This window comes from Coturnix japonica, chromosome 2 (assembly GCF_001577835.2).
Source record: "Coturnix japonica isolate 7356 chromosome 2, Coturnix japonica 2.1, whole genome shotgun sequence".
In the NCBI taxonomy this organism is placed as follows: domain Eukaryota; kingdom Metazoa; phylum Chordata; class Aves; order Galliformes; family Phasianidae; genus Coturnix; species Coturnix japonica.
The window spans coordinates 66,223,440-66,247,410 of NC_029517.1; the positions used below are offsets into that span (position 1 = coordinate 66,223,440).

The following is a 23,971-nucleotide window of genomic DNA, read 5'->3' on the forward strand; positions in this document are numbered from 1 at the left end:
TATGGCTGCACTGTGCGTGTAGGCGGGCATCTCATTCAGTAATAATTTCTAATTTATACAGTCATGAAAATCTGCTGCTATAAATAAACAGTTCTGACTGACTTTGTGTGCCTACTCAAAACAAAACGTGTGAGAGAGGGAGAGACTGGAAGAAAAATCTACGGTAAATGTCATAAAGACCAGTGTTCCTTGGTGAAGCCCACTATAGAATCATAGAATGGCCTGGGTTGAAAAGGACCACAGTGATCATGTAATTTCAACCTTCCTGCTGTGTGCAGGGTCATCAACCACTAGACCAGGCTGCCCAGAGTCCTTCATAAGGAAAATGTTTATGATCAACAATGTACAGTTTGGTGGACCACTCTGGCTGGTGGGTGTAGGAAGAACAGTCCCATTGTCAGGGCCCAGGCTTTGTACTGAGCTTCCAACATTTACAATGCTTGCATTAGGTTATCAGCACAAGAGAAACACAATAAACCAAATAACCATATAAGGAGTATCCTGAACTCTCTTCTCTTCCCTAACTCGCTGCATGGCTTTCTTCTGTCTGCCTCTCAGCAATATTTCCTCCGACCGGCATCTTTCAGCTGAACCCTTTCCACACTCTCCTTCAACAGAAAAGCTGTGTGTGATTTCCTATATTCCCCCAGTGAAGTTAGCTGGAGTGCGTTATCTAGATGGACTGTGAGCTGTTGAATGTGCACGTGTTATCTTATTGCATTGAGCCAGTTTGCAGGCTAATTCTAGGGTGTAAACTGTGCAGTCTAGAACTTAATCAGGTGCTTAACACCTGAGAAAAACAATTGTACAAACACAGTTTTTTATTGCTCACAACATCTTTCAATTTTCCTAAGCTACAGCAGCACTAAAAAGATGAGAATAACACCCTGGTGATATGTGTGCATGGTCAATCTGAGCTATGGGCTTGGGCAATGAAGGCAGAAGTATTGCAGCTGGTTTCAAATCCTCATTGAAACGCAATGCTAATAACAGAGATCTCTCCCATTCACATTGACCATGAAGGAGTGCTTACACCACTGCCAGTTTTGTCTGTTTATTGGAGTTTACAAAGCACATCTCCAGTGTTTCAGATGTTAACAAGATGTTGGGGCTAATAACAGAAATCAACTATATTGAGCGAGTTTAGTAAACATGTGAATGGAGTGTAATTATATGGCAGGCGGCTTTATGTTAAACAGTGCTTTAAATTAACGTGCTTTCTGTCAAAGCAATCATACAGTCAGTATAATTAGGTTACTTTTGCTACAAGATTAACTGAAACCAAGAAAAAGGGGAAAAAAAAGTTGTGTTCAGATTTCGTATTAATGTGTGTGTGTGTGTGTGTGTGGAGGGGGGGATATTTTGTGCATTAATATTCCAGAATGTTTCTCATTAGAAGAATTTGGCTTCGTGGTGAACTTTCTGAGCAAACATTCCTAATTGCAGTCCTTGTTAGCCCAATTTGTTATCTATCTAGCTTGGAAGTCACAGCAGTGTTAAAATTATCCCTCGTCTTAATTTCTTCCAGACTTGATGAAAGGCAATCCAAACAAGAGCTGGCTTGCGTGTGCGGGTCCTTCACGGTGTGGTGCCAACTTGTGAGGGAGTTCATTTACCAGTGACAAGTTTTAACCGTGGACGCATCCCGACGTACGCTGTGCAAGAGACGAGAAATCTGTGTAAACAGATGAAGATGATTTTCTGATTCATAGCAGTTGCGGAGTTATCATGTAAGAGGCAAACGTTTCACATTTTCCACCAGTTTTCCATATGTCTGATGACATAATGGCTTCACCAGAAGCTGCAACGCATTGGAGAAAGGATTCATCACAGCTGCATTTATTTTCCTCTACTTCATGGCTTCAGCATTCATGGGGTGATTGGCTTGAAGAGGAGCATTCACTTGCCTTTCCGTTTGTAGTCCAGTATTACTATTGAATCTCCTGTTCCAAGGCAGAGGAAAAAAGAATGTTTAAAAAAATATATATAAATAAAAAGGCAGAATATCTGAGGACTTCTCTAGCTAAATCAGGCATGCTGCTGGGAGGTGGATGTGAACCTGTCCCCAGCCTGCCAGCAGGAGCCGAGCTCAGTGGGGATTAGGAGCAAAATGCCTTGGACCAGCTGCCTGCAGGAGTCAAAGGAGCCTGGGATGTCACTGGCAAGTAAGAGATTATTCAGTTTCTTCAGGAGAGACTTCTGATCCGCAATGGACCACATCCTTGGTTGAGAATAGTGGTGCTTCACTAGTGGAAAAGCCTCCGCCACCGAGCAGCCTGGTTCGCTGGCACCTTTATCATTTGAAGCATTGTCTCAGCCCCCGATGATCACTTACTCACAGAGAGCCCTGAAACAGTGTAATTGCTGTGTTGTACTTACCTCCAGCCTGCACAGCATGTGGCAATTGACCTGATAAGTAACAAAGCCCTGGCATTTCTTCCTTCCTAAACCATCCTGTGAGCATTTAGTGCTGACCAGTACAAAGACATCGGGGAATAACAGACTAGCCTATGGGGCCAGAGACAGCATATTAACAAACACCTGTTTGTATCTGCCCTCCAGTGATGAAATCGTAAGCCTGGGGTTGCCAGAGCTTCCGCCTGTGTGTCCCTCTTTCCCCAGTGGATCATCAGATAAACCTGTCAGCACCACCACGGCATGTGACAGATGGTGTGGGTTCCCTTTAAACAGCTGAACTCCTGTATCAAGGGGTAATCTACAGCTTGGGGGAGCGGCAAGTATGATGGATATAAATATGCCATCACGAGTTTGTGGCTTAACTGCAATGAATGAATGAGGCAAAAGTGAGCGTTCATACGTGGCCTGCAAACTCTGGCCTGTTAAACCCTCTTAAACCCAAGTCCCTTTCATCACTGGCAATATTGTGAGACTGTAGACTGAAATAAATGGATATACATTGGGCTGTTACTGGCCAGTCTTAAGAGGCTCGATAGAACAAATGCTCTTGATAGAACAAATTAAGATATATTCTGGAAAAATTAATTTTTCTGTTTAAAAATCCCTGCTGGACCCTACAGAAACAAGAGGACTGTCATAATGAAGGGTGAGTTCTGTCTCTATGCTGACAATTAACCTGCAGAGCATTAGCGTTTTAGGGTTCATACAAAAGCTGCTGTTTGTGAACCTGTGCCAGCACAACTGTAGGATGACTTCTCATCCCGCACAGCTTTGCTTTGTGCCCCTCCATTTGCCACTTGGGTTTCTGCAATTGCAACTCAGTAGCTGCTCAGGAAAACGTGAGCGTCAAGACTTCAATTGTATGGGGGTATTACTTTGCATTGTGCAGGTTCCTCTGCCATCACGCGGGCTGGGTATCCCAATAGCTGAGCACCCAGTATTAAGGGAGCTTGGCTTCACAAGCACATAGGAACAAAAATAAAAACCAGGGAAAACAACCCAGCTCCTAAAACGAGTTATATGGTTCTGTAAAATACATCTTTCAGAAAGGTACTTCAGAAAGAAGAGGGAAAATATGTTAACGAGAAGATTACCCTCTATTTTTAGCTTAGCCTTGGGTGAATGTATTTCAGTTAAGACTTTCCAAAGCACTCAGGAGCTCCTATGCGTTCTGTAAGAGCACATCCACCTATGCCTGAGGCTGTTGCTCGTTGCTCACCTATTGCTCCTATTCACCTGCGCTTCACAACATGAAAATGAAAACAGCTGCTGAAGGTTTTATCAGACCTGCTAGACAAAAGGCAAATGAATCCTTCGCATCTTCAAACGCTGGTGCCAGAGACCTCACCTGAAACGTTGCTTTGTCTGAATTGGAGAACTTTGATCCTGAGGATCTGTTTGTCTCAGCTGGAGCAAAACCTGAGGGAAGGTTGCTTGGCCTTGCTGTTCAGGGTTTTGCAGGTCAAAGTTGCCTGCATGATGTTTCCTACCCATCAGGAACGAGAGAAGCTATCACACAGTTCATCTTTGGCACCAAGACCCCTCAACCAAATTCTTGGGCTGAGGTAAATATATGGCAGTGAAAGAATCAGCCCATTGTTTCCAATTATCCTCTTTGGAGTTTCTGTATTACTCAACATCGTCTAGTACTCTAGAAACTCTGGGATTTAAAACAACAAAAAAAAAGTCATTACTTGGTACTATTTTCTGTGCCTCTCGGCCTGTGCAGCTGGGTTGCCTTAGTTACCATGAATCCAACTGTGAGACTGGAGGGAAAGGCAAGTGAGAAATGATACATTTTTAAAGCCTCTAATACTATATGAGGCAGTTTGTCTATAAATAATAAAACAAATTTAGGATCTGGCATCTTTGGGCTGTTCTGAAAAGGCAAAAAAACAAGGTTATATTATTAAACAGCCTGCGTTTTTAGCTCGCAGAAATGATGCTGCATCTTTCTGGTGGAGCACAGGACATAGCTTTGAAATGACATGCCCTAAGCTGAAAGTCGCTATCCTTGGACTTTGGAATAATTTGGAGCTAAACATACGTTTATGGGTGGAAAAAACAGTAGCTGTTTATGTAGCTGATGCTCTTTGTTTTGGCAGAAGTGGTGGTGGCCTTTAGCTACAGAGGATCATGGTGGAGTCCTTATGGAGCACAGTGCTGCGGGACAAGCTTCATTTGCTGTCTACAGTTCTCCACAGGATGCGAGTCCTCCAGGAGACCAGGTGTGATGCTCTAGCTGAGCTATTTGTTAATCACTTCTTACCTCTTTGAATAAGCACAGCTTATCTCCATTGCTCTAGGCACAGTCTCAGCCAGCAGCAGCCCAGGCAGGTTTTGTCCATTCCCACTGCAAATTGCTTTGCTTTGTTGGTTTGGGTTTTGCTTTGTTTTTGTTTCATGTGTGTGTGTGTTTTTTTTCCATGGCTTATTTTAACTGTATCATCTCTTACTGTGATGAGAAGGTGAGATGGGAAAGGGTAGGATGGAAAAAAAATAGGTGGAGGTATTTTTTTGCTGCAAGAAGGAAGGTACGTTGGAATTGCATCTTCATTCTATTTGCAGCTGTTTTTACTCTGGCAGCACTTAGCAGAAGATTTGTTTCAGTCAGGAATACATTATGACTCTGGCACACTGTAATTTGGAATACCTTCCCTCTGGCTGTGTTTCAACACTATTGGGATCTTGTTATCAATACTAGCTTAAGAAAGTCATGCCTTTCTCTTGGGTGGACACAGTCAGGAAATGGATCGGCAAAATGATCTGAGTTAAAAACAACCCCTGCTCACAAGAAGCACGCGTGGTGAAGTAGGAAAGAATTGGAGGTGGTGGGCAGGAGCTCATTGAGATGTTATCACTCCCAAAGCCCCCATCTAATCATACTGCAGGCTCAGATGCCACTGAGGGACCATCTATTAGGGTGTAGCTTGCAGCTTTTTGTATCAGTGTGCTGTAAATCTAGGGAATGCCATCAGTCCTGGAGGTAAACAGCTGAGGATGCATTTAAACAAAGAGGGAGAAAGTGAGAAACATAGATGGAGAGACAGAACCAGCACCTGGAGAGGGCCTCCGTGGACTGTGAGAGCATGTTAGATATCAGCAGAGAATATCATGCATGCTGCACTCATATATATCCTCTGCAGTTCTCTAGACCTGAAATTGCTACTACTTAGTCACTGATGAAAAAAATCTGATTCCTGACTAATATGAGACCTGATGTCTAACACAAGACCTAAGCTGTCTTGTGGTGGTTGTGTTGTGGTCTTGGATTAAACAGAGAGGTCAGAAATTACTCATAGTAATGGTTGCCATTTATGCAATGCCTCTTTAACCAGAACTAGTGCTGAGTGCCTGCAGATCTGTTTTCAGTTACTCAGAATCCTCATCGTGCATCATATTTATTCAAGCCTAGGATTCAGCCAAAATTTCCAGACTTGATATGTAGAGCAAGTGCCTTGTTTGCAAAGGTATGAACCACTGAACTTGGTTATTCAGCACATTTGAAATTCAATCTGCTGCTCTGAGGTAGCTGGGTACGGCTGGTGAGAGACGAGCTACAGACACTCCACTTTGGCTTGACAGGCATGTGAGACTTCACAAAATGGATCAGGCATCAAATGCTCCCTGAGAACAGAGGGAGGTTGTCTTATTTACTTTCAGAGGTGTTTCTGCAGGGCTTTTTCTTTCATCAGAGATCTAGTTTAAGAAATTGCAAATGTTCACACATTTGTCCCAAATAAAATACACACGTTTTCTTGACAGAAACGCTTTCATCCTCAAAAACTTAATCTTGAATGAAAAAGGAATGAGGCAACCAGAAGGGAAAACAATTAATAATAATAAAGTCCCATACCAGACTCTCAAGCTTCATTGGTACTCTTTCCTCCTCCAGCTGTTGTCCTTCTAAGAGACATCATTTTTCCTAACTGCTCGTTTATTCAAGTAAGGTTGACTTTCATTTTCTTTAAAGCTTTACTGGTCATGCCACTACTGAAGCCAAAGGGAGATGTTTCAACAGCCCATTAAAACTCCCCAGTTGCTACACTCACAGAGCTCTCGCTTGGATAGACTAACGCCTTCCTATAGATCGGTAGTAAACCGTTCCTGAGTCTGATAAACACCATGTGACATAGGTAATAGCTTTAGGCAGAGCTATTTTGCTTCTCTGAACCACCGTTTGAGAAGGAATTCAAAATACAGTGATTATGCTGGTGAGAGGCTCTTCTCAAGCCACATTGGAGAAAACTGCCCCAGACCTTTGTTTTTGCTTGGTAGAGTTGGCAACCTTCTGGTTTGTTCTGTTTTCAGAACATAGGGATTCAATTAATATTTTTTTCTCATATGGGTAGAAATAAAAGTAATAATAATAAATAAAAATTGGACTGACCCCATATCATACGGTTTAGGAACTCTCCAAAATTGTAGAAACAGATGATGATGGCAAGGCTACTGATGAAAAAGGCTCCGAGCCCAGCTGGACTGAATGAAGCAAAGAGAGGGTATACCCACTCTCCTGTTACAAAATAAATCCACAGGACCCTGGGTGAGAGGAGAAACGACATTTGGTTAGAGGACTATTCAGTTAGAAGAATCCCTTGTTGATTTCTAGCTTCTTAAGTGCCATGTTATCAAAACAGTATTGACACAGAGAAAATTAGCTCAGCAGTTGATGCATCTCCTCAACATTTGGGCTCTTTGCTGTGAAGCACGCTTGAAGCACTGCTAAATTAGATGGATTTTGGTGCAGGTTAAAGTATACGTGATGTTCCGTTGTCACCTTAGTGGCACTGGTTATTAAAACAGTAAAACAACAGTAAAATAGCAAAATGCTCAGAAATACAGGTGTGCACTTCAATATAAAAGTGAGGCTTATTCAAATAAGCTCCTACATAGGCGTTTCCTCTTTAGTTACTGTGACTTTTCAGTCCCCATCCAGAATCTGAGGGTCTGTGGTGACAGAGGTCCTGTTTGTCATTCTCTCTATCCTGCTGATGTTGAATGCTGCTTTTGAAAGCAAGAAGAGAGGTTTCAGGAGATGACAGGGCATGGGCTATTCTCTTGCACTTTTTCTTTTAGTCCAAAATTATTAAAGGAGGAACAAGTGGGTAGGGAAGAGACGTAACCACTTTGCTCTTTTGCTCCAGAACCAATTGCAAGGTGCTGGTTTGGAAGAGGGAACAAATGTAAAAGAGGTTAACTATGTCTGATGTAAGCCCTCACTTTCTGCCTTTTTCTTCTCTCAAGAGGAGACCTGTGCCTGTGGCCAGTTCACTGATACTATTTATTCCATTGCTTACAGCTCCTAAGAGTGGATGGCAGCAAGTGGGCTGCTGTTTTCTTAATACATCTCAAATAGTAAAACAGAGTGAAAAATACCTTTATATAATGAGGAACGAGATTGTCTTGATCTAATTTAGCTGGCTGGAGTGCCTGATGGGAAATCTTGAACATTAAAAAATTACTTGACCGTTCCAGAAGGACTAAAGCACTTTCAGTTTACTGACCTGATGGAAGCTGTGCGTAGCTGGGTTTTCATCTTGGGACCTACCTTCAGGTTCATGAGTTTATTCATTTTAACCACAGAATGGCTGATGTATTTATTTATTTATTGTTAGGGATTTCATAATACACAACCCAACAACCTGCTGTTAAACATATGTGCAGTGTTCAGGGATTAGTTATTCTGTACATTTAGTTTCACCAAATTTCAATGTTTAGTAAGCTTTTACAGTGATAATTTAAAACCATACAATGCCCAGAGTTATGGAGGAGATAGACTGAGAAAACAACCTGTGTATAACCAAAGCCACCAAACTGCTGTGAGACTGAGAACAGTGTACAGATACTGGAGGAAAGTGATGTGCAGCAGCCTGATAAGGCAGCTTGATGCAAGGAAGAGGTTTACCCTGTCCTCTTGTCATCCATCCATTAAAGTTAATGGAAGCTCTGAATTCACCGGAGGAAAAATAAAGATGTTTCCCTAGGAAATTATTGAATGGGAAGAATGGAAGGAGAACATATTGGCCACATACGAGTTTTCTGAGGTAGTGGTTAATGCAAAATTAAAAGGTTATGAACTGAAAATGAGTATGCAGTAAAAGAAAAATGTTTTGATTCCTAACAGAGATGAAATATGGGCATATTTTAAGAAAGCCATCAATGTCTAGATTGTGTGTGTGTGTATTTTAGGTCTTTATAGATGGTGTGCAATCTGTAATGATTTATATTCCCTTACATTGGTAGTTTGATCTTTTCTCCAAAAACGCATGCACCGTTGTGAAGAGTAAGATTTATTTTGTCCTGATCTTTATTGCTAAATTGATATTGCCACTGAAATGGGAAAGAGCTCGCTGTTGTTACCTCCTTTCTGAGATTTAAATTGACAGTTCTGAAATTTATATATTCCTCACCGCTTTCAATGTGATGGCTCCAGGAATAAGGTAGGAGATGCAAGATCCATCCATGCAAGAATTAACATGTCGAGCAGTTCTCTTGGCCCTGATGTCCTTTAGCTGGAAGCTGCCCTTTCTTTTTAATCCTATGGGTATTCAAAGCTATCAGAGGCATGTATCTGGTGCAAGAAGTCACCAACTGCTTGATTTCTCACTGCCTTGGAAGGACCTGGCAGCTCTCAGCCCATCGATACAAGAGGACGGACAGTGTGATTACAACAAATAATTTTGAGTTGAGTGACAACTCAAAATGAGGCTTTTAGGGAACACTCTGTGTTGACTGTGAAACATAAGGCACCCAAGAGGGTCTATTTAATCATCAGGTAACAGTAAAACATGTGTACATGTTAAGATTTCAGTACACAGACTGAAAATCTTTTCTGTTAGTTGGGGAGCCAGGGGGGGTGGTAGTCCTGTGTGCTTCAGGCTTCCTCATGGGCATGAGGCAGAACTGACTGGAAAGGACTTGGCAGGGAAACACGTCTCTCACAGCTGTAATAGTATTAGGCTGTGGGCTGGATTAGGATAAATGGCTCCAAACTGAGTTGCATAACACGGAGCTAAAGTCTGCTGCTTCCAAAGCCGCTCCTATGGGTCTCGCATCATGGGAGTGTTTCATTTGTGAGGCTTATTTTCTGTTCCTCTGTTTCATTCAGTGGGCTGAGGTTACTCTCACCTAATGGGTGGGTGGAAGTGGGAAGGCTGGATCCCTGTGTGGTTCCAACTGCTTCTCAGAAAGCGCTGGGTGAGTGTACTCTGAAACTATGCAGATCCACTGCAGAGCTGAGTCTCAGAGTGATCTGAAATGCAGGCAGCTGCCCATAACCTGGATGCTATGAGCAGGAATGGATGTAAACCCAGCTCCAGGGGTATATATGCACATAGAGGAGGTGGGTGGAGGGCTATGGACAGGGTGAGGCCCTGTTAGATGGCCTTTATTCTCTCAGGATCCCTCTTGGACAAGGTAGTGATAAAATTGGGCATATAGCTGGCAATGTAGGTGGTGTCTACTAGTGGAGATGGATGTGGTAATGGGACAGATGCCTCCTCAGTACCCATCATTTTGCACCTGCCTCTGAATATCACTTTCTAACTCAAGTTTCTAAATCCAGCCTTGTGCTTCTGCGAAATATCAAACTGAGTTCTGCTCCTTTCCTGCTCCCCTGGCTCCTAGACTTTGAGAGCTGATGTTTCTGATAATGTAGGGTCTTCTTTAAATAGGCTGTGAAAGAGCAGGGGATACCAGGTGCAGCCTCAGGAGCTGTACTTAGTTGGAGGAAACCAGCTCTGTCTGCATCTGGAAATGAACTTCGTGAGCACCACCTGATGTTTAAATGTCTTATCCACAGGCAAGATTGTTGTCTGAGGGGGAACTTAGCATAAGTGTAGAGCGTGGCCTTGGTTTACAAAGCAGATCACTTGAAGTATGTGTTTTAAAGTACATGGTTCTTACCAACTGACATAAAGAAAAGAGACACATCCTAACAGGAACAGTCCCTTCTTCTTCGCTGGGTAGCGATGCGGTGTCGCAAGGATTTCCAGGAGAGCAAGTGGCAATACAGCTGTGTGCTGTGGAGAAAACAGAGAGTGTCACAGAGCAGTTGCAGTGCTGCTCACAAAGCTCGAGAGCTGGCATGTGGGCAAAGGGTACAGTACAATGGGAGAAAACTATTGCAAAGATTTTCACCAACTAGTCAGTTAAAATCCTAGTAACTAAACAAATGGTTTCATTGGTAGTTGATGGGAGAAGGTGAGCAGGACAGCAGAGAAAGATGCACAGATTTAAAAAACAGAGAAAAGAGGGGAAAAAAGCACTGAACTTAGTAATGTTTTGTTTCCCCTGTGAAGTCTAAACCTGCTGGATGCATAGCATGCCATTTCCTCTTGCCCAGAGGAGGAGGTTCTATTACCTTCAATATATATGTTTGTCAGAAACTGTGCTGTGTATAAGATATGGTAGTATGGTATCAAAGATTTATTGCTGTATGTAGTATGAGATACCACAAGTACACATGAAATTCTTTAGACGCACATTGATCTCTAAATGCACATGTGTACAGCATGGATGAAAACGTTCTTTATCTATTTCTTTAAGAGGCAGACATCCATTTTTGTCTGTCGCAGCCAAGTAACAGCTGACTGTACATACTCCCTAAAGACCTTCAGTGCGCTCCCGGGAGTTGCTATTCATACCTGGCTGTCGCACTACCAAAACAACCCATCTGTCTCAGTTATCATTTCTCAGAGAAAACAGAGAGAAAAGATTTACTTGATGTTCCGGTTTCTCTCACTGATTGGCACCAATATTTTCTTCTGTTCTGCTTCACAAATACATTCTTCAGCTCTCTGACCCTGACAGTTGATGGGAGAGGTCTAGTTGTATCAGTACAAATGATTTTCTACTAATTTAACCAGAAAAATGCCTCCAGTGCATACACTTTCTTTTCAAAAATAATCCCTTTAACTGTCTTTCACTTCAAAATCTATGCATTAGGCTGCATACTGCCGCATTAATGGTAGTTATTTTTGTTTTGTTTTGTTTTTTCCATGAGTGAGCAGCTGTTAGTCTTCAAATGAAAATGAGATGCCCATGGAAGACAGCAATGATAGAAAACTTCTTCATCCTCACAATCAGGCTTTAGCCATTCACCATGGATTTGCCCATTTTGCAAAGAGGATATAAGTTCTGGTTTTCATTTGACGTACAACAGCCTACAGAATTCCTTAGGGTAGCAAGAGATGTCCTTTCTAGTCCTTTAATTAACTTAAACACTTTTAACAACTATTAGCTGGTTGCTTCTGCTTGTATTTTTGCTGTACTGAGAAGAATTTAGTACTAGTGACCTGATGAAATAATGCTTTGTTAAAGCAGTTTTCAGGTAAGGGTTATTTTATATACTTCCTCAGTTTGGGGCTTTTTGTTCTCAGAATGAACAGTTAAAAAGCGCAATTCACCAGTATGATGCTGCTCTAATAGAAAAAGTATATGATGCTCTGGGAGCATATTAACAGGAAAGTTGTGTGTAAGAGTTGGGAAGTTACTGTTCTACTCTATTTGACACGGATGAGATTTTGGCTTGCATTCTACCTCTCATCAAGCACACTCCATTTTGACAGGGGCAAATTATTTGGAACATACCCAGAGAAAGAATGGCACAAATGACAAGAGACCAAATGAATGGGAAAGCAGTCCAAATGCTGGTAGTAATTCATTATTGAATCTTGAGAGAAAAGGAAAATGGGAGAGACTTTTAAAGACTGAAGATGCTGGCACAGCCATGACTGTGATGATTTCGTTCTCCATATCCATCACAGGGAGGACCAAGAATGATTGGCTCAGTTTTCCTCTAACTTAACAAACTGAACTGGCTTACCAAGGGTTATCATGCAGACTCCAAAGATGATGCAAAAGAATGAAGAAGCAGAGGGTGAAAGCATGGAGAAACAGGGGGTCTCCTTTTCTGGTAAGAATGCAGTCACAGCTAAGACCACCGTGGCTCTGGGTAGCCTGGTCTAGTGGTTGGTGACCCTGCCCATGGCAGGAGGGTTGCAATCAGATGATCATTATGGTCCTTTTCAACTCAGGCCATTCTATGATTCTGTGGTGATGACCACCAGCATTTCTACTTGTTTAACAATCCTTTATCTAAATTCATGCATCTATGTGTTGTCTTACAGTATGGCAATTCCACAGGAAAAGAAAAAGAGGAGAGAAAGGCACCTCATTTGCAATCTCTCAGTTTCTCTCATCTGCTTCCATCAGATGATTATAGAATCATAGAATTACCCAGGTTGGAAAAGATCTTGAAGATCATCAAGTCCAACCGCAGTCTAATGATGGCTCAAGACATCCCACCGCAGCACTTTGACCTCATCAGACTGCAATGCTCTCTGTTACACTCACAGAGAGCAGCAAGCTGGTGGTAGCAAAGGCAAGCCCACTACGCTAACATGTGTTGGCAATGGGGAAGTTTAGGAAACCTGCCGTGGTTGTGAGAGACAGTTGGGAGTTCTCCTTTTTATTATCTGTTGATTTAGAAAATGTTGATTTGCTGAACTATTCATTTTTTGGTGGATCCTCCTCTATTGGAAGAGATAGAGAAAATACTCAGGGGCCTGTAGATCAAAAAAAGTTTGAAAGTCACTAGTGAAGCTGAAAATATGGGTACTTTTGGAAATAAACAAGAGTTTAGAGGTAGGAACAAGTTCAGATTTCTTCTATGCCTGATCTGTAAGGGTGTGAAGATGAATTTCCCTCTTGCTGGAAGAGTACTGCCACCACCAAGAGCAGGAAAGCTGTTCAGGAGTAGGGCCGCCTGCCTCTTGTTTTGTGAACAGTTTCTCTCAGCTCATGGATCTATCCTGATTTGGAAGAGGAAAAAGGAGAAAGATAAAAAAAAAATAGGAATAAAGATAAAATGAAAAGAAAGCAATCTGTTGTAGTGTAGGAAGGCTTTTTTTCCCTCCCTAGTCTAATAATGACATTGGTATAGAATTTATTAATGTGCGTGTTGTGTTTTCTATACAAATCATTGTAGATTTCTAAACATATTTTGCCATACATTAACCCAATTTTACATAGCCGTGTATTGTCAGCTTTTCCTAGCTAGAAGGTCACTGTGTATGTTAACTAGATGCGCTGTCAAGGGCCATTTATATTTGCCATGCAGATAACTTCTCAAGACAGATACTTCTCAGTTAGTTCGTGCACATTCAGAATGATAATGTTTAACCTTTTGGTTTTGGGTATGAAGTTTCTCTTTTCTTTACACATTCAACCTAGATACCAATTGCTGGCCTGGAGAATGTGTCTCTGCTATCCCAGAGTCTGCTGGTGACTTCATATGTTTCTGCCAAGGCCAGTTTGTCCATGAGTGGTAAAATCACGGTGGAATTTCTACTGAATAACAGCATGTTTACAAGAGCAGATCAGTTCCTCACGATGCATATTTATACAGCGGATACCAGAGGAAAGCATAGCTTGCCACAGAATGCAGAGCCTGCCCTTTGCCTATGACACTCCGTTAGCTTTCCAGATGATTTCCCTCTCATAGCTGATAGACGCTGACTTTGGCAGCATCATTAGCGATAGGCTGTGTATCATAGCTAATCATATCTGCTGAAAGGCTTTAAAGTCTTTTCACATCCTCCTCAAAAATGATGTAGTTTTTTTTTTCTCCCTCTCATTATTTTTACCACTGGTCTCTAGTCCACAGTTCATTAAGCAAACTTTCAACCCTGTTTAGTTATGCTTTGTCTAAAGAGCACAGCATCGGTATGGGGCCAAATTCAAACACGAAGTTTTGCTTCTTTCTTTAAAGAAAACATAATTATTAAGCTCAGATTGACACAGATCAAAACATTGGCAAAAACTGCTGGAAACAGTGACTCAGGTTTTTGTTTTTTTTTATTTCAATTAACAGTTTCTCAGTTTCACGTATAAACAGCAAAACTGTCAAAAATAATTATCTTGGAGAATAAACTATTTTACTGCAAGGTATGGAAAACTGGGTATAACAATAGTGGTGTGTACTGGTCTGGCTGTTAGTGAACTGAACTGAATCACAGAGACATTTTTTGTCTTGGTAGGAAACCTGCTAGTACTTATTTTTCTGCTCTTTTAAGTATTAATTTACTTGTCTAACCACCTCTGTTTGACGAGGAAAGCTCTTAGCTTACAAGTTTAGTAAGGATAGAAGCATTCTGAGTGGCAATTATTTTATTTGTAGAGTGGGAAGGAGAAGGTTATGGGACTTTAAAAATCATTATTTTATTTACAAAAAGCATCTATTTTTTTGAATTCTCTTTCCAGTCATTTGACTGAAAAGTCTTCCGTGGCTCTTTTTGTCACTTAGGGTATTCAGCTTGGACTTGATTTCCTTGCTCTTATTCTTACAAACTCAGGTGAATCTGACCTAATTATAAAGTTGTAGATTCTTTTTGCTCGTGAACTTTGGCATTTGACTGCAGGGGAAAGGGTTTCTTAAATGTATGTTGCTTGTTGGCTGAAATATTGGCGTGCTATCTTGTCTCCTACAGAGAACGATGAAATTAAAACATTTTCCTGTTTCTCTCTTCTTTTGTTTCCTGCCCCTATGTTGTCAGTTGTTTCCTAGGATACATTTCAGGTTCATGAGTTTAAACTGAGATAAACAGCCCTCACTGGATGTTATTTCCACTGTTGGGCAAGACCACATGGAATTTTCACTTCCAGTACATGTTATTTGAGTAATTTGTGTTTGTTTATTCAACATTATATACTTGCTGTGCCGTTGAGAGTATAAGTAAAAGCAAGTTTCCTAGGGCTAAGAAGACGGGGTTGGTCTGAGCTGTTGTTCTGCTGCAGGTTCCAGCTTTGCTGAGCTTTAAGTCCATGAATATTCTCCCCAGAGCTGCTGAGATCACTCACACGCCTAACGCGTGCATTTCAGTTTGACTCAGCTTGACCCTGTTTGACTCCAGAGTCAAGGAAATGATGCCACGGCTGACCATAGCTGTTTGTTTCTCATTTGTCTGCATTTACATACCCTCTGTGTCTGCTTTTCATTAACATGTGAGACTTTAGCAGGGATTTTCACAAACATTTAGCACGGGCCAAACTAAATTTAATTGGGCTCAGTTGGACACCATTAAGTGCTTTTGAAAAATTGCCCGTCTTTTTTTTTTTCTTTTTTTTTTTCCAGACAAATTCCCAAGGGTGCTTGTGAGCTGAAAACCATTCATGGTAGATACCCATGTTTGTGTCTTCTCATAATAAAACTAAATGGCTTCCTGTCACCATAGACACTGTTTAGTTTTATACTCCTCATAACTTTCTGGATCCTGGCACATCCATGGCTTCATCTTGAGATAAATTCCCTCTTTGAATTGATCTTGCAGAAATACTCTCTTCATTCAAATGCCTCTGTTAAAATCTTGTTTTATAGTTTGCACGCATCCATGTTTAATTCTTCTTTCTTTTTTTAGAGTGGGAAAAGGTCTAAGCAGCGCTGTTCATTAAGATACTCATTAAGATATTTAACAACATAACTAATTTTCTCTTGGAGTTCTCAGCTGTCTCTCACAATCTTAGCCATGCTCAAGAACTCATAAACTATTCAAACTTGTATAGATAGGGTAGGAAATACAAGGAGCCCTTTTATGAGCAGATGAGGTACCAAGTGAATTGGAAGCTACTTCTCTATTTAAGTCCAGCAGCACTCTGCACTGAACTTCAGCTGCTCTCCGTGTTTGCCTTTCCTGAGCCTATTCATGCTCATCTTAAAGGCATTATTTTTTGCATGTTTTCAAAAACATGTAGGTAGTTTGGGAGCGCGTTTGGGAAAATGGATGAAACATCAGACCTACTGTAAGATCAAAGATAAAGAAGTATCCGAGGTGACATTTCCTGTAGGCATTTTTTGCAAACAAGGTCTTGGCTGAATATCTGGATGCTTACTAGCAAATGTTTTGTATCCGTGTCAAGGACAGAATTTTAATTGCATTTCTGCCTGGCATTAGATGCATAGTCTAGGAGCTGATGTTGCACTGCAGATGGAAGCTGACATGGGACTGAGATGACATCCTTCACTGCAGAATACTTTTATCCAGATGTTCCTTCTCAGGGTGGGATATGAGGAGTGCACCTGTGCGCACCAGAGTAGCAGCAGCCAGGGAGGATACCCTGCCATAACATGTGTCTGTGAAACACATACTTTCTCACTGAGGAAATGAGCTTATTTCAACAAAAATGGGAACTTCAAAAAGATATATATGTAGTGCTGGGGAAAACGAAGCATCTTTGCACTTAAACTGTGTAGGGTGATTAATTTAATGTGCCATATCCCTCATGCACACATTCTTCTTCTTTGCCAAAAGCTGAATGTAATTGGAAGCCTATGAACGTCCATAGGTGCCAGACAGCTTAAAATTGAGATCCTATGAAATACAAACAAATTGAAATATTTGTCTCTTGTGTAAGTGAGAAAAGTTACTAAGCATTAAATACCAATTGCAAGAAGAATTATTTGAGATGGCCAAAAATGAAACTGTTCTTGTGTGGAGCAGGAGTCTAACTGGAGTGACTTGGACAAGCAGGTTCTGCTTTACACAGTGGTTTGGCGTCCCCCAGGCTGGTCAGTGTCACAGCAGCTTCCTCAAGTATTAAAAGATATAATAGTCTACATAGGTACCCTCATACACGTGAATTGCATTCAGACACCTCATTTTCTTTTCCAGATGGAGGTAAGCCATACTGTTACAACAACATTTCTGTTGGTGTGGCTGTGTCCACATAGGAAAGGCAATGGTTTAGCTAGATACAAGCAGCTTGTAGACGCTGACAAGCTCCAAGATTAGAAGAATATCAAGTCTTGATACTATTTTTATTGTCAGGGCACTCAAGTTGTTCTTTGACTCCCCTGTATTTCCTTTTTACTTTCAGTTTCTCCTTGACATTTTAGCTTCACCAGAGCAGAGTTCAAGGGTATTTGGAAGGCTCAGATGATGTGGCTTCTATTGTCAACTTTGCTGAGAGTCTGCCAGGTGTTTTTTTCTTTGCCTCCATTTATCATTGCTCCTTTTTAATTCCTAGCTGTTATGCTTACAAGATCTTCAGTACAGTAACTATTCATAACTACGTGTCATTAAAATGCCTAGGACACTAAAATGCTGTTGTTTTTTTTTGTTTTTTTCAAGGAGATGGGGTAGTATGGCTACGTAATAGCATAGGAAAATGATAGCTAAAATTAGCCAAGTCCTAAAAATAAAGGAAAATGTATTTTTTTAAAAAGAAAATTTGCGTTTTATAGGAACTGTGACTTGTGAAAAGAAAAGAAAAGAAAAGAAAAGAAAAGAAAAGAAAAGAAAAGAAAAGAAAAGAAAAGAAAAGAAAAGAAAAGAAAAGAAAAGAAAAGAAAAACTCCTCCTTTATGGAAACACAACTATAGTATTTCCATTTTTGGAAATGCATCTGCTCAACATTGACGTATTTTTGAGTGATCTCTTCTGACCCTACATTGCCCTTTTTTGTTTAGCATCCAATTCCATCAGCCCCTTCAAAATGTGGTATTCCCCTAAACTACCATTAGGTTGAATAATACATGCATATGATTTAATCCAAGCTGTCTCCAGCAGTTAGTGGTCTTCTGGAGAGTATCCAGATACTGCTTGAAAAGAGATAACTGGGAAAGAAATAAACAATTTTGCTTGACGAATGGACCAGTGTATCTTTTGTCCCAACCATCTTAGTCTAGTAAAAAAATCTTGTTCAAATGCAATTATTTTCTTAGAGATGTAAGTAGTAGTTTTTTCTTCTTCTGTGATTCTCAAAGCTCGGTACAAAAGCAGCATTGTTATCCCAGTTAAATGGAAGATGCAACTGAGGCAGAGCCTGTGGGGTAAACTCAGTAGAAAGCTATAAGAGAACCCCAGGTAGCTTGAAGTATTGGGCTGCCCTCAGTTATTAGTAAGATTCTTTTCTGCATTAGCCATCTTTTCTGTAGAATAAGAAATGTTTCAGCTGAGATGGTTAAATCTTGCCTAAAATGGAAGTACTGGATGATTCTGGCTACCTGGTGGGAAGGCGCTGACAACCTCCCACTCTGAGAGCAGGGAATGTGAGAAAAATAAGTGGCTAGTTCATTTTTTGCAGGCAAAGCACTGAAGCATCACTGTGGACTCGAGAAGATTCATATTCCTGAAGTGATTTTGTACGCTTGTTTTTTAGGCTCACTGTTTAGTTACATAACAACATATGCTTTCCCTATTTACCATGTTAAAATAGGCTGAGATAAACTCCCACTGCAAATGATACAACGCTGACGTATATTGCTGATACACTGATGTCTTTTTCCACCAAAGTCACATAGCTGCTGCCTCAATCTGCTGTGAAATGTCTGTAATCCCAGAGCCATAAAGCATAGCAATGTGCAAGAAATTGAACCGAAGAAAAAGCATCTGCTTGACAATCAGTACCTGGGAGACTGCCCCTTAAAATGTTGGTAGCTCCCCCATCTTCCCAGTGAGTATTTTGGGTTGGAAGAAATGCCTCAGCTAAGACTGAAGACCTGAATGCTGTTGGGCTGGAAATAAAGCTTTTTGTAATGCTAAAAGAGAGGGGTTTTTTTGTTTTGTTTTGTTTTGTTTTTTTCCTGAAGGGCACTGAAGATTTATTTCCAAATCTTTTCCGTGGCATTATTAGAATCTTTGCCTTTGGCAATAAGAACTTTGCTACACACCTCACCTGCTTCCACAGCGAGGAAGAAAAGGTAGTTCTATCAGTTTCTTTTGGAGGGCTTATCTGACTTCTTCCAAGCTGGACAGTGCAGTGCATGTTACTGCTGTGTGGTGTGCAGATGATTTCTAAGAGGCCCCAGGATGAAGAAGTGTCCCAAAACACACGGATTGTCAATAGCAGGGATCAGTCTGCACTCATGGCAGATGTCTTACACTCAATAGCTGAGGGAAGGAAAATGTACCACCCAGAACCTGTCAAGCATAAGATTGTCTGCGGTGTATTAAGAGCTTTAGAAATAAAATACCAGGTTGTGATAGAGGTTTGCTTTATGTGAAGTTTCTCTCGTCAAAATAATTTTGAGGAAGAATTGTTTTCCTTTTTTAACACTCGTTTTTGACATTTCCGAAATGGAAAAGCTTTTTGTTGTTGTCAAAATGACTCTGTTATGAAATGTAGATGTAGGTAGAGTAAGGAAGGTGTTATAATGAATACATGTTAAGAGTTCCTGCAAATACTTCTACCTTATGAAATAAAACTGCAAGTTCTTGCAGATCTCAACCTTCCATGTCATAAACAAATGTGGAAATGGAAAGGGCAAATTCTCAGCTGTGCACCAGGATTAAAACAAGAAGCAGAGCCCGTCTCCCCTCACCACCATCCTGTATCCTCCCTTTCCGCAGTACATCTTCTACTGGGAAGATTTTAAAATTCAGCCAGCCACCAATGCTCAATTCTGGACCTGAAGCCAGTATGATATTGAGGACAAAAGGAATCTTTTCTCTATTTAAGAAGGAACGGTGCCCTTTTCCATCTATTCAGAGGTTTGCACTGCTGCTTAAGAGCCCCAGTGGAGATAGATTGGTGGGCAGAGAGCAGGTGATAAGGTTAAAAGTGCACAACGACTGCTGTTTATCAGTCGGATATCAGCAGTGCGGACGTGCCTATGTGTATTTGGATTCCAGACACGTACATTCAAAAACACGTATCTCAACCAAAGGGCTACTCAGAACTCTCAGCAAATTTACCTTAAAAGCACAGTAGAGCTGCTGCATTGGGTTGAAAAGGGGTGCACTGAAGAAATGAAGTCCGGAGAGAAGTGAAGCTGAGACTTCTGTGCGCTTATTTCATACTTTCTGGCTCCTCTGATTTAGCCTAGTTCTGAACCTCTCCCTTCTCTCCTCCTTCCCATGAGCCCCATGAGGCCTCCCTGACCTTACAATCCACCCACGGTTTCCATGTTACTGTCATCCTCCTTACACTTGACTGATGAGAAATATGTGATTATTTAACACATCAGAAAAACAGCCAGAGCAAATGAAGGAGAAATCTGGAAAGTATTTTTAGAAATCTGTAAACAATCATTTCAATTCAGCTATTCAAAGCTGTGCACACGTTAGCTTATTAGCTGTTGAGCTGTCAGATGTTCTTTGGTTCTTTCACCTTTTTTAAAACAAAATTAAGAAACGCTTTGTTATACTCCCAGCCATTTTGTATGTCATAGACTTCTGTTTGCAGAAACAATTTCTTTTTTCGAGCTAGAATAAACAGAGAAGGTTTTTCTTCCCTGTGACTGCACATCATTTCATTGGCTTCAGAGGTTTGACAAGCAATGATTCACTGACATTCCTGGTGTGCTAAAAGGCTTCTCGAGGCAACTTGGAGCACATGCATCTGTTTGTTGTGTACAGCTCAACATCAACGTCAGATAAGCAGGAAGGAGGAGGTGAGAAAGAAGAAGCTGTAAAACTTTTCTGGAAAGATGCCCGATGCAATGGTGGGGCGCACATTGCCAAGGCTCTCTGCTGTGCAAGAGGCAGGGGTGTTTGTTACTCACCATGGTGTGATTTAACCAGGATGGAATGACTCCATCAAGGCTTTTGGGATAAACCAGCTCTCGGTTGTAGGTATACAGGATCCAAAAGGATATAGAAACAAACTGGAAACAAAACACAAAAGGGAAGACTTTTCAAAAGGAGAGAAGTGGAACTGATGGGATTTGGATAGAGCTTTCTTTTTTGAGAAGGTAAAATATCTCCCATATGAAAAATGGTGGTATTGCCGCATAATCTTATGTATCTCGCATGTTACAACATAAAGAATTTACACTGAGGTGCAGTGTTCTGTGCTGATAATGTGAGAAAACTCCTTTTATAAACTGACAGCACTGACATTTCTGTGGAATGTGTGATTAACTTTAAATGTTTCTTCCCTTTGCAGATGGGATTTTTTGATGGTCCAGAAGTTATCTTTGAGAGATGTGCTGTCAAGCCACACTCCTCGGTACTGAAGTAAAAACAGACCTTGCTAAGGCAGCTCACCTGAAACTTACTCTACCTTCACACTTCATAAGCTTAATTTCTAATTTTCAGGTGTAAGCAATGTGGTGGGTACCCATCTTTTCCAATAAAGGAGAACTGAAAAGGAGGAAACAAACTCTGGTGTCAGCTACCAAGAGCTGGAAGCTGATTTGCTGTTTCTTGTCCTGGCTCTGTATTTGAGCATACATCGTGTCACCTGGAAATATGCTGGAAGAATGTGGCTATGTTGTGCCTCCGTGCTGGTGAAGATGCATGGGGGATAGGACAGCACATGGTGAATATCGCTGTGCAGAGAAGATAAATTAGCCCATCCCACAGTCCCACAGTCTCCATCCCTGGCAGAATTTCTTTAGTGAGCCAGCTGGCTGAGCTGCTTGGGGACAAGATTTAAGCAACATTTCTCAGCCCTGTGAGATTGAGAGGTGATTGCAGGCTTCACTCACACACAGTGGTACCCACATGTTTAAGTATCCCATGGGTTCTAAAACTCAGCATCAGACTCCTTCACCAGTCTGTGAGGGAGTAGGTGGTCCATGGTGAATCTGATGTAGGCTATGACAATAATGTCTTGTGAAGCTGTATCTCTCTGGTGCTTATTGTAAGTCATGCTGGAGTCAGGGAAGGAGGTTTGAGGTGCTGTTGTCTCCCAAGAACCCTCTCGTTCTCCTGGCCCATGCTGCCCTTTTGAGAAATGCCCTAAGTGGATCATTCCAAAGCTATTTGGGACATAAGATTAACAGAGGGGTTAGACTTCACCCTTTGGGGTCAATCTCTGTTCATTCAGGGACAGCAAGCCTAAAGTTTTCACAAGAAGCTTTGTATTCAATCATGGACACTAAAGGCTTATACTGTCTGCTCTGCTAGGTGGTCTAAATCTGTTTTCAAATGGTAAAAGAAGGTCTAAAATCCTTATTTGTTTGACATACATGCTTGTTTTTCTATTCACATCTATGTAAATGTTATTTTTATGTACAGAGTTTACTTACTGTGGACACTGGAAAAGCCAGGACGCTGAAAAGAAGGTCTCTGCTGGAAATTACGCACTTAGCACATCGCAGTTCCTTAATTAGCCTCAAGACATCAGCCAGGAAGGACACCCCATAGAAGACAGCCTGCAAAAACTAAAGTAATTACATCTAATGAGGGAAACTCATCCAGCTTTAATTAGCATGTTCCTTACTGAACTCCATTCTTGCTCTTCAGGGAGCTGTGTTGTTCGCGAGCTGCAAGCCCGCGTGAGGGAGATAGCTTTGGGCTAAATCTTTTTTACTAACTGAAAGTGATTAAATAAAGTAGTTTGGGAGATAACTTCAACGGTATCTCGTTTAACAGACTAAACAGAGATGTGTCATGTGATTCGGATCGAGGAATGGGAGGACATGTTGAAAGCAGCTCCATCGCGCCTTATATGTTAATGTTGTTATGTTCAGTGTATCAGAGGAGGAACAGAAGTAAACAAAATTCGGGATATGCCAGGAGATGTTTCCTGTAAGGGAACTCCTTGATAGCTTCTCCCATGGTTTAGTCAATGCGGGGTCTTCTCTCTGGGTACTCACAGTGCAGCTGACCCCAGGGCTGTAGGAGCCAAGGAGTTCAGAATGCTCTAGTATGAAAATCAGCTGCCGAAGTCACCAAACCAGAACCTCTGTTGCTTAACTCAGGGAGATTCAGGGAAGTATTTCAAGTGCTTGAAAGCAGAGATCCAGACTTTACTAACTAACACCGAGTGCATTAAAACATTTATGACTAATGAATTTTGGAGTGCGTGTGGGATGATTTTCCTTATAAATCATATGCAAGTTATGAGTGTAGGGCTGCTTAGGAAAGATGGTAGGAGGATTTTGTAAACGATCAGGTAAGTGCAATGTGACAAAACAGAATTCTGCAAATTGCGTGTGAAATTGTGTGTGAAATTGTGTATGAAATTGTCGGAATATTGTGGTTTAAGCCAATACCGCTTTTTCTGATTACTTTGTTTTCTTTCACAGTGCTATGCAGCAACTCATGCTGAACCAGATGTGTCAGACACACAAAGCCTAGCAGAAAAAATCTTCTCCTGCTATCTCGCATTCAGACAGCTGAGTCTAGTTTGGTTCTGTTAATTCATGGGGTAGCCTCTTCTTTAAGGCTAGAGTGAACTAAAGTGATGCAACGTGGGGAAATCAGCCTACAGCAAATTCTGGACTAGCCAATGATGCTCAAATGCTGTGTTACAGCTTTCAGGATGAGATCTCTTTTGCCATGATCTTATTCTGAATCAATGTTTATTTCGAGAAAAGTATCTGAAGTTGTTGCTGATTACTTCATTCGTTTGTGAAGGAGCTGAGAAGGGTGGTGCTTGGGAGGGGACAGAATTAGTGCAACACTTCTCCTTCCAAAATCCCTGTTATGAAAAGGATTGAGGGAAGGAAGGGCTGATTTCACCATGCCCATCTTCACACTAGGACTTCTGCAAGCTTTGATAGAGCATTTTAGAGACTAAGGTGCCTTGCATGAGGCCACTCAGCATGAGGTGATGCATCACCTAGTTCAGCTGCAAAACCTTATGTTTCCTCTGTAGAGCA

The 23,971-nt window shown here is 41.3% G+C and overlaps 1 protein-coding gene and 1 long non-coding RNA gene across 3 annotated transcripts in view; one reads left to right on the forward strand and one right to left on the reverse strand.

The window, feature by feature from the left end:
* Positions 1-1,038: 1,038 nt before the first annotated feature.
* ADTRP (androgen dependent TFPI regulating protein) overlaps positions 1,039-23,971 on the reverse strand; it is a 29,081-nt gene continuing 6,148 nt past the window's right edge. Inside the window, exons 2-6 of the mRNA XM_015854591.2 lie at positions 22,394-22,528; positions 20,924-21,025; positions 10,327-10,442; positions 6,809-6,960; positions 1,039-1,943 (exon numbers count right to left, since the gene is read on the reverse strand). Coding sequence (XP_015710077.1) covers positions 1,900-1,943; positions 6,809-6,960; positions 10,327-10,442; positions 20,924-21,025; positions 22,394-22,528 — 549 coding nt within the window. The 3' untranslated portion in view covers positions 1,039-1,899. The remainder of the gene's footprint in view (positions 1,944-6,808; positions 6,961-10,326; positions 10,443-20,923; positions 21,026-22,393; positions 22,529-23,971) is intronic.
* LOC107309641 lies at positions 1,938-22,395 on the forward strand. 2 transcript variants are annotated; one of them, XR_001553266.2, is made up of 3 exons: positions 1,938-3,983; positions 4,524-4,646; positions 21,307-22,395. It is a non-coding gene; the product is annotated as an uncharacterized LOC107309641 (long non-coding RNA). The 2 variants fall into 2 exon arrangements; XR_001553265.2 differs by lacking the exon at positions 21,307-22,395 and adding an exon at positions 11,991-18,071.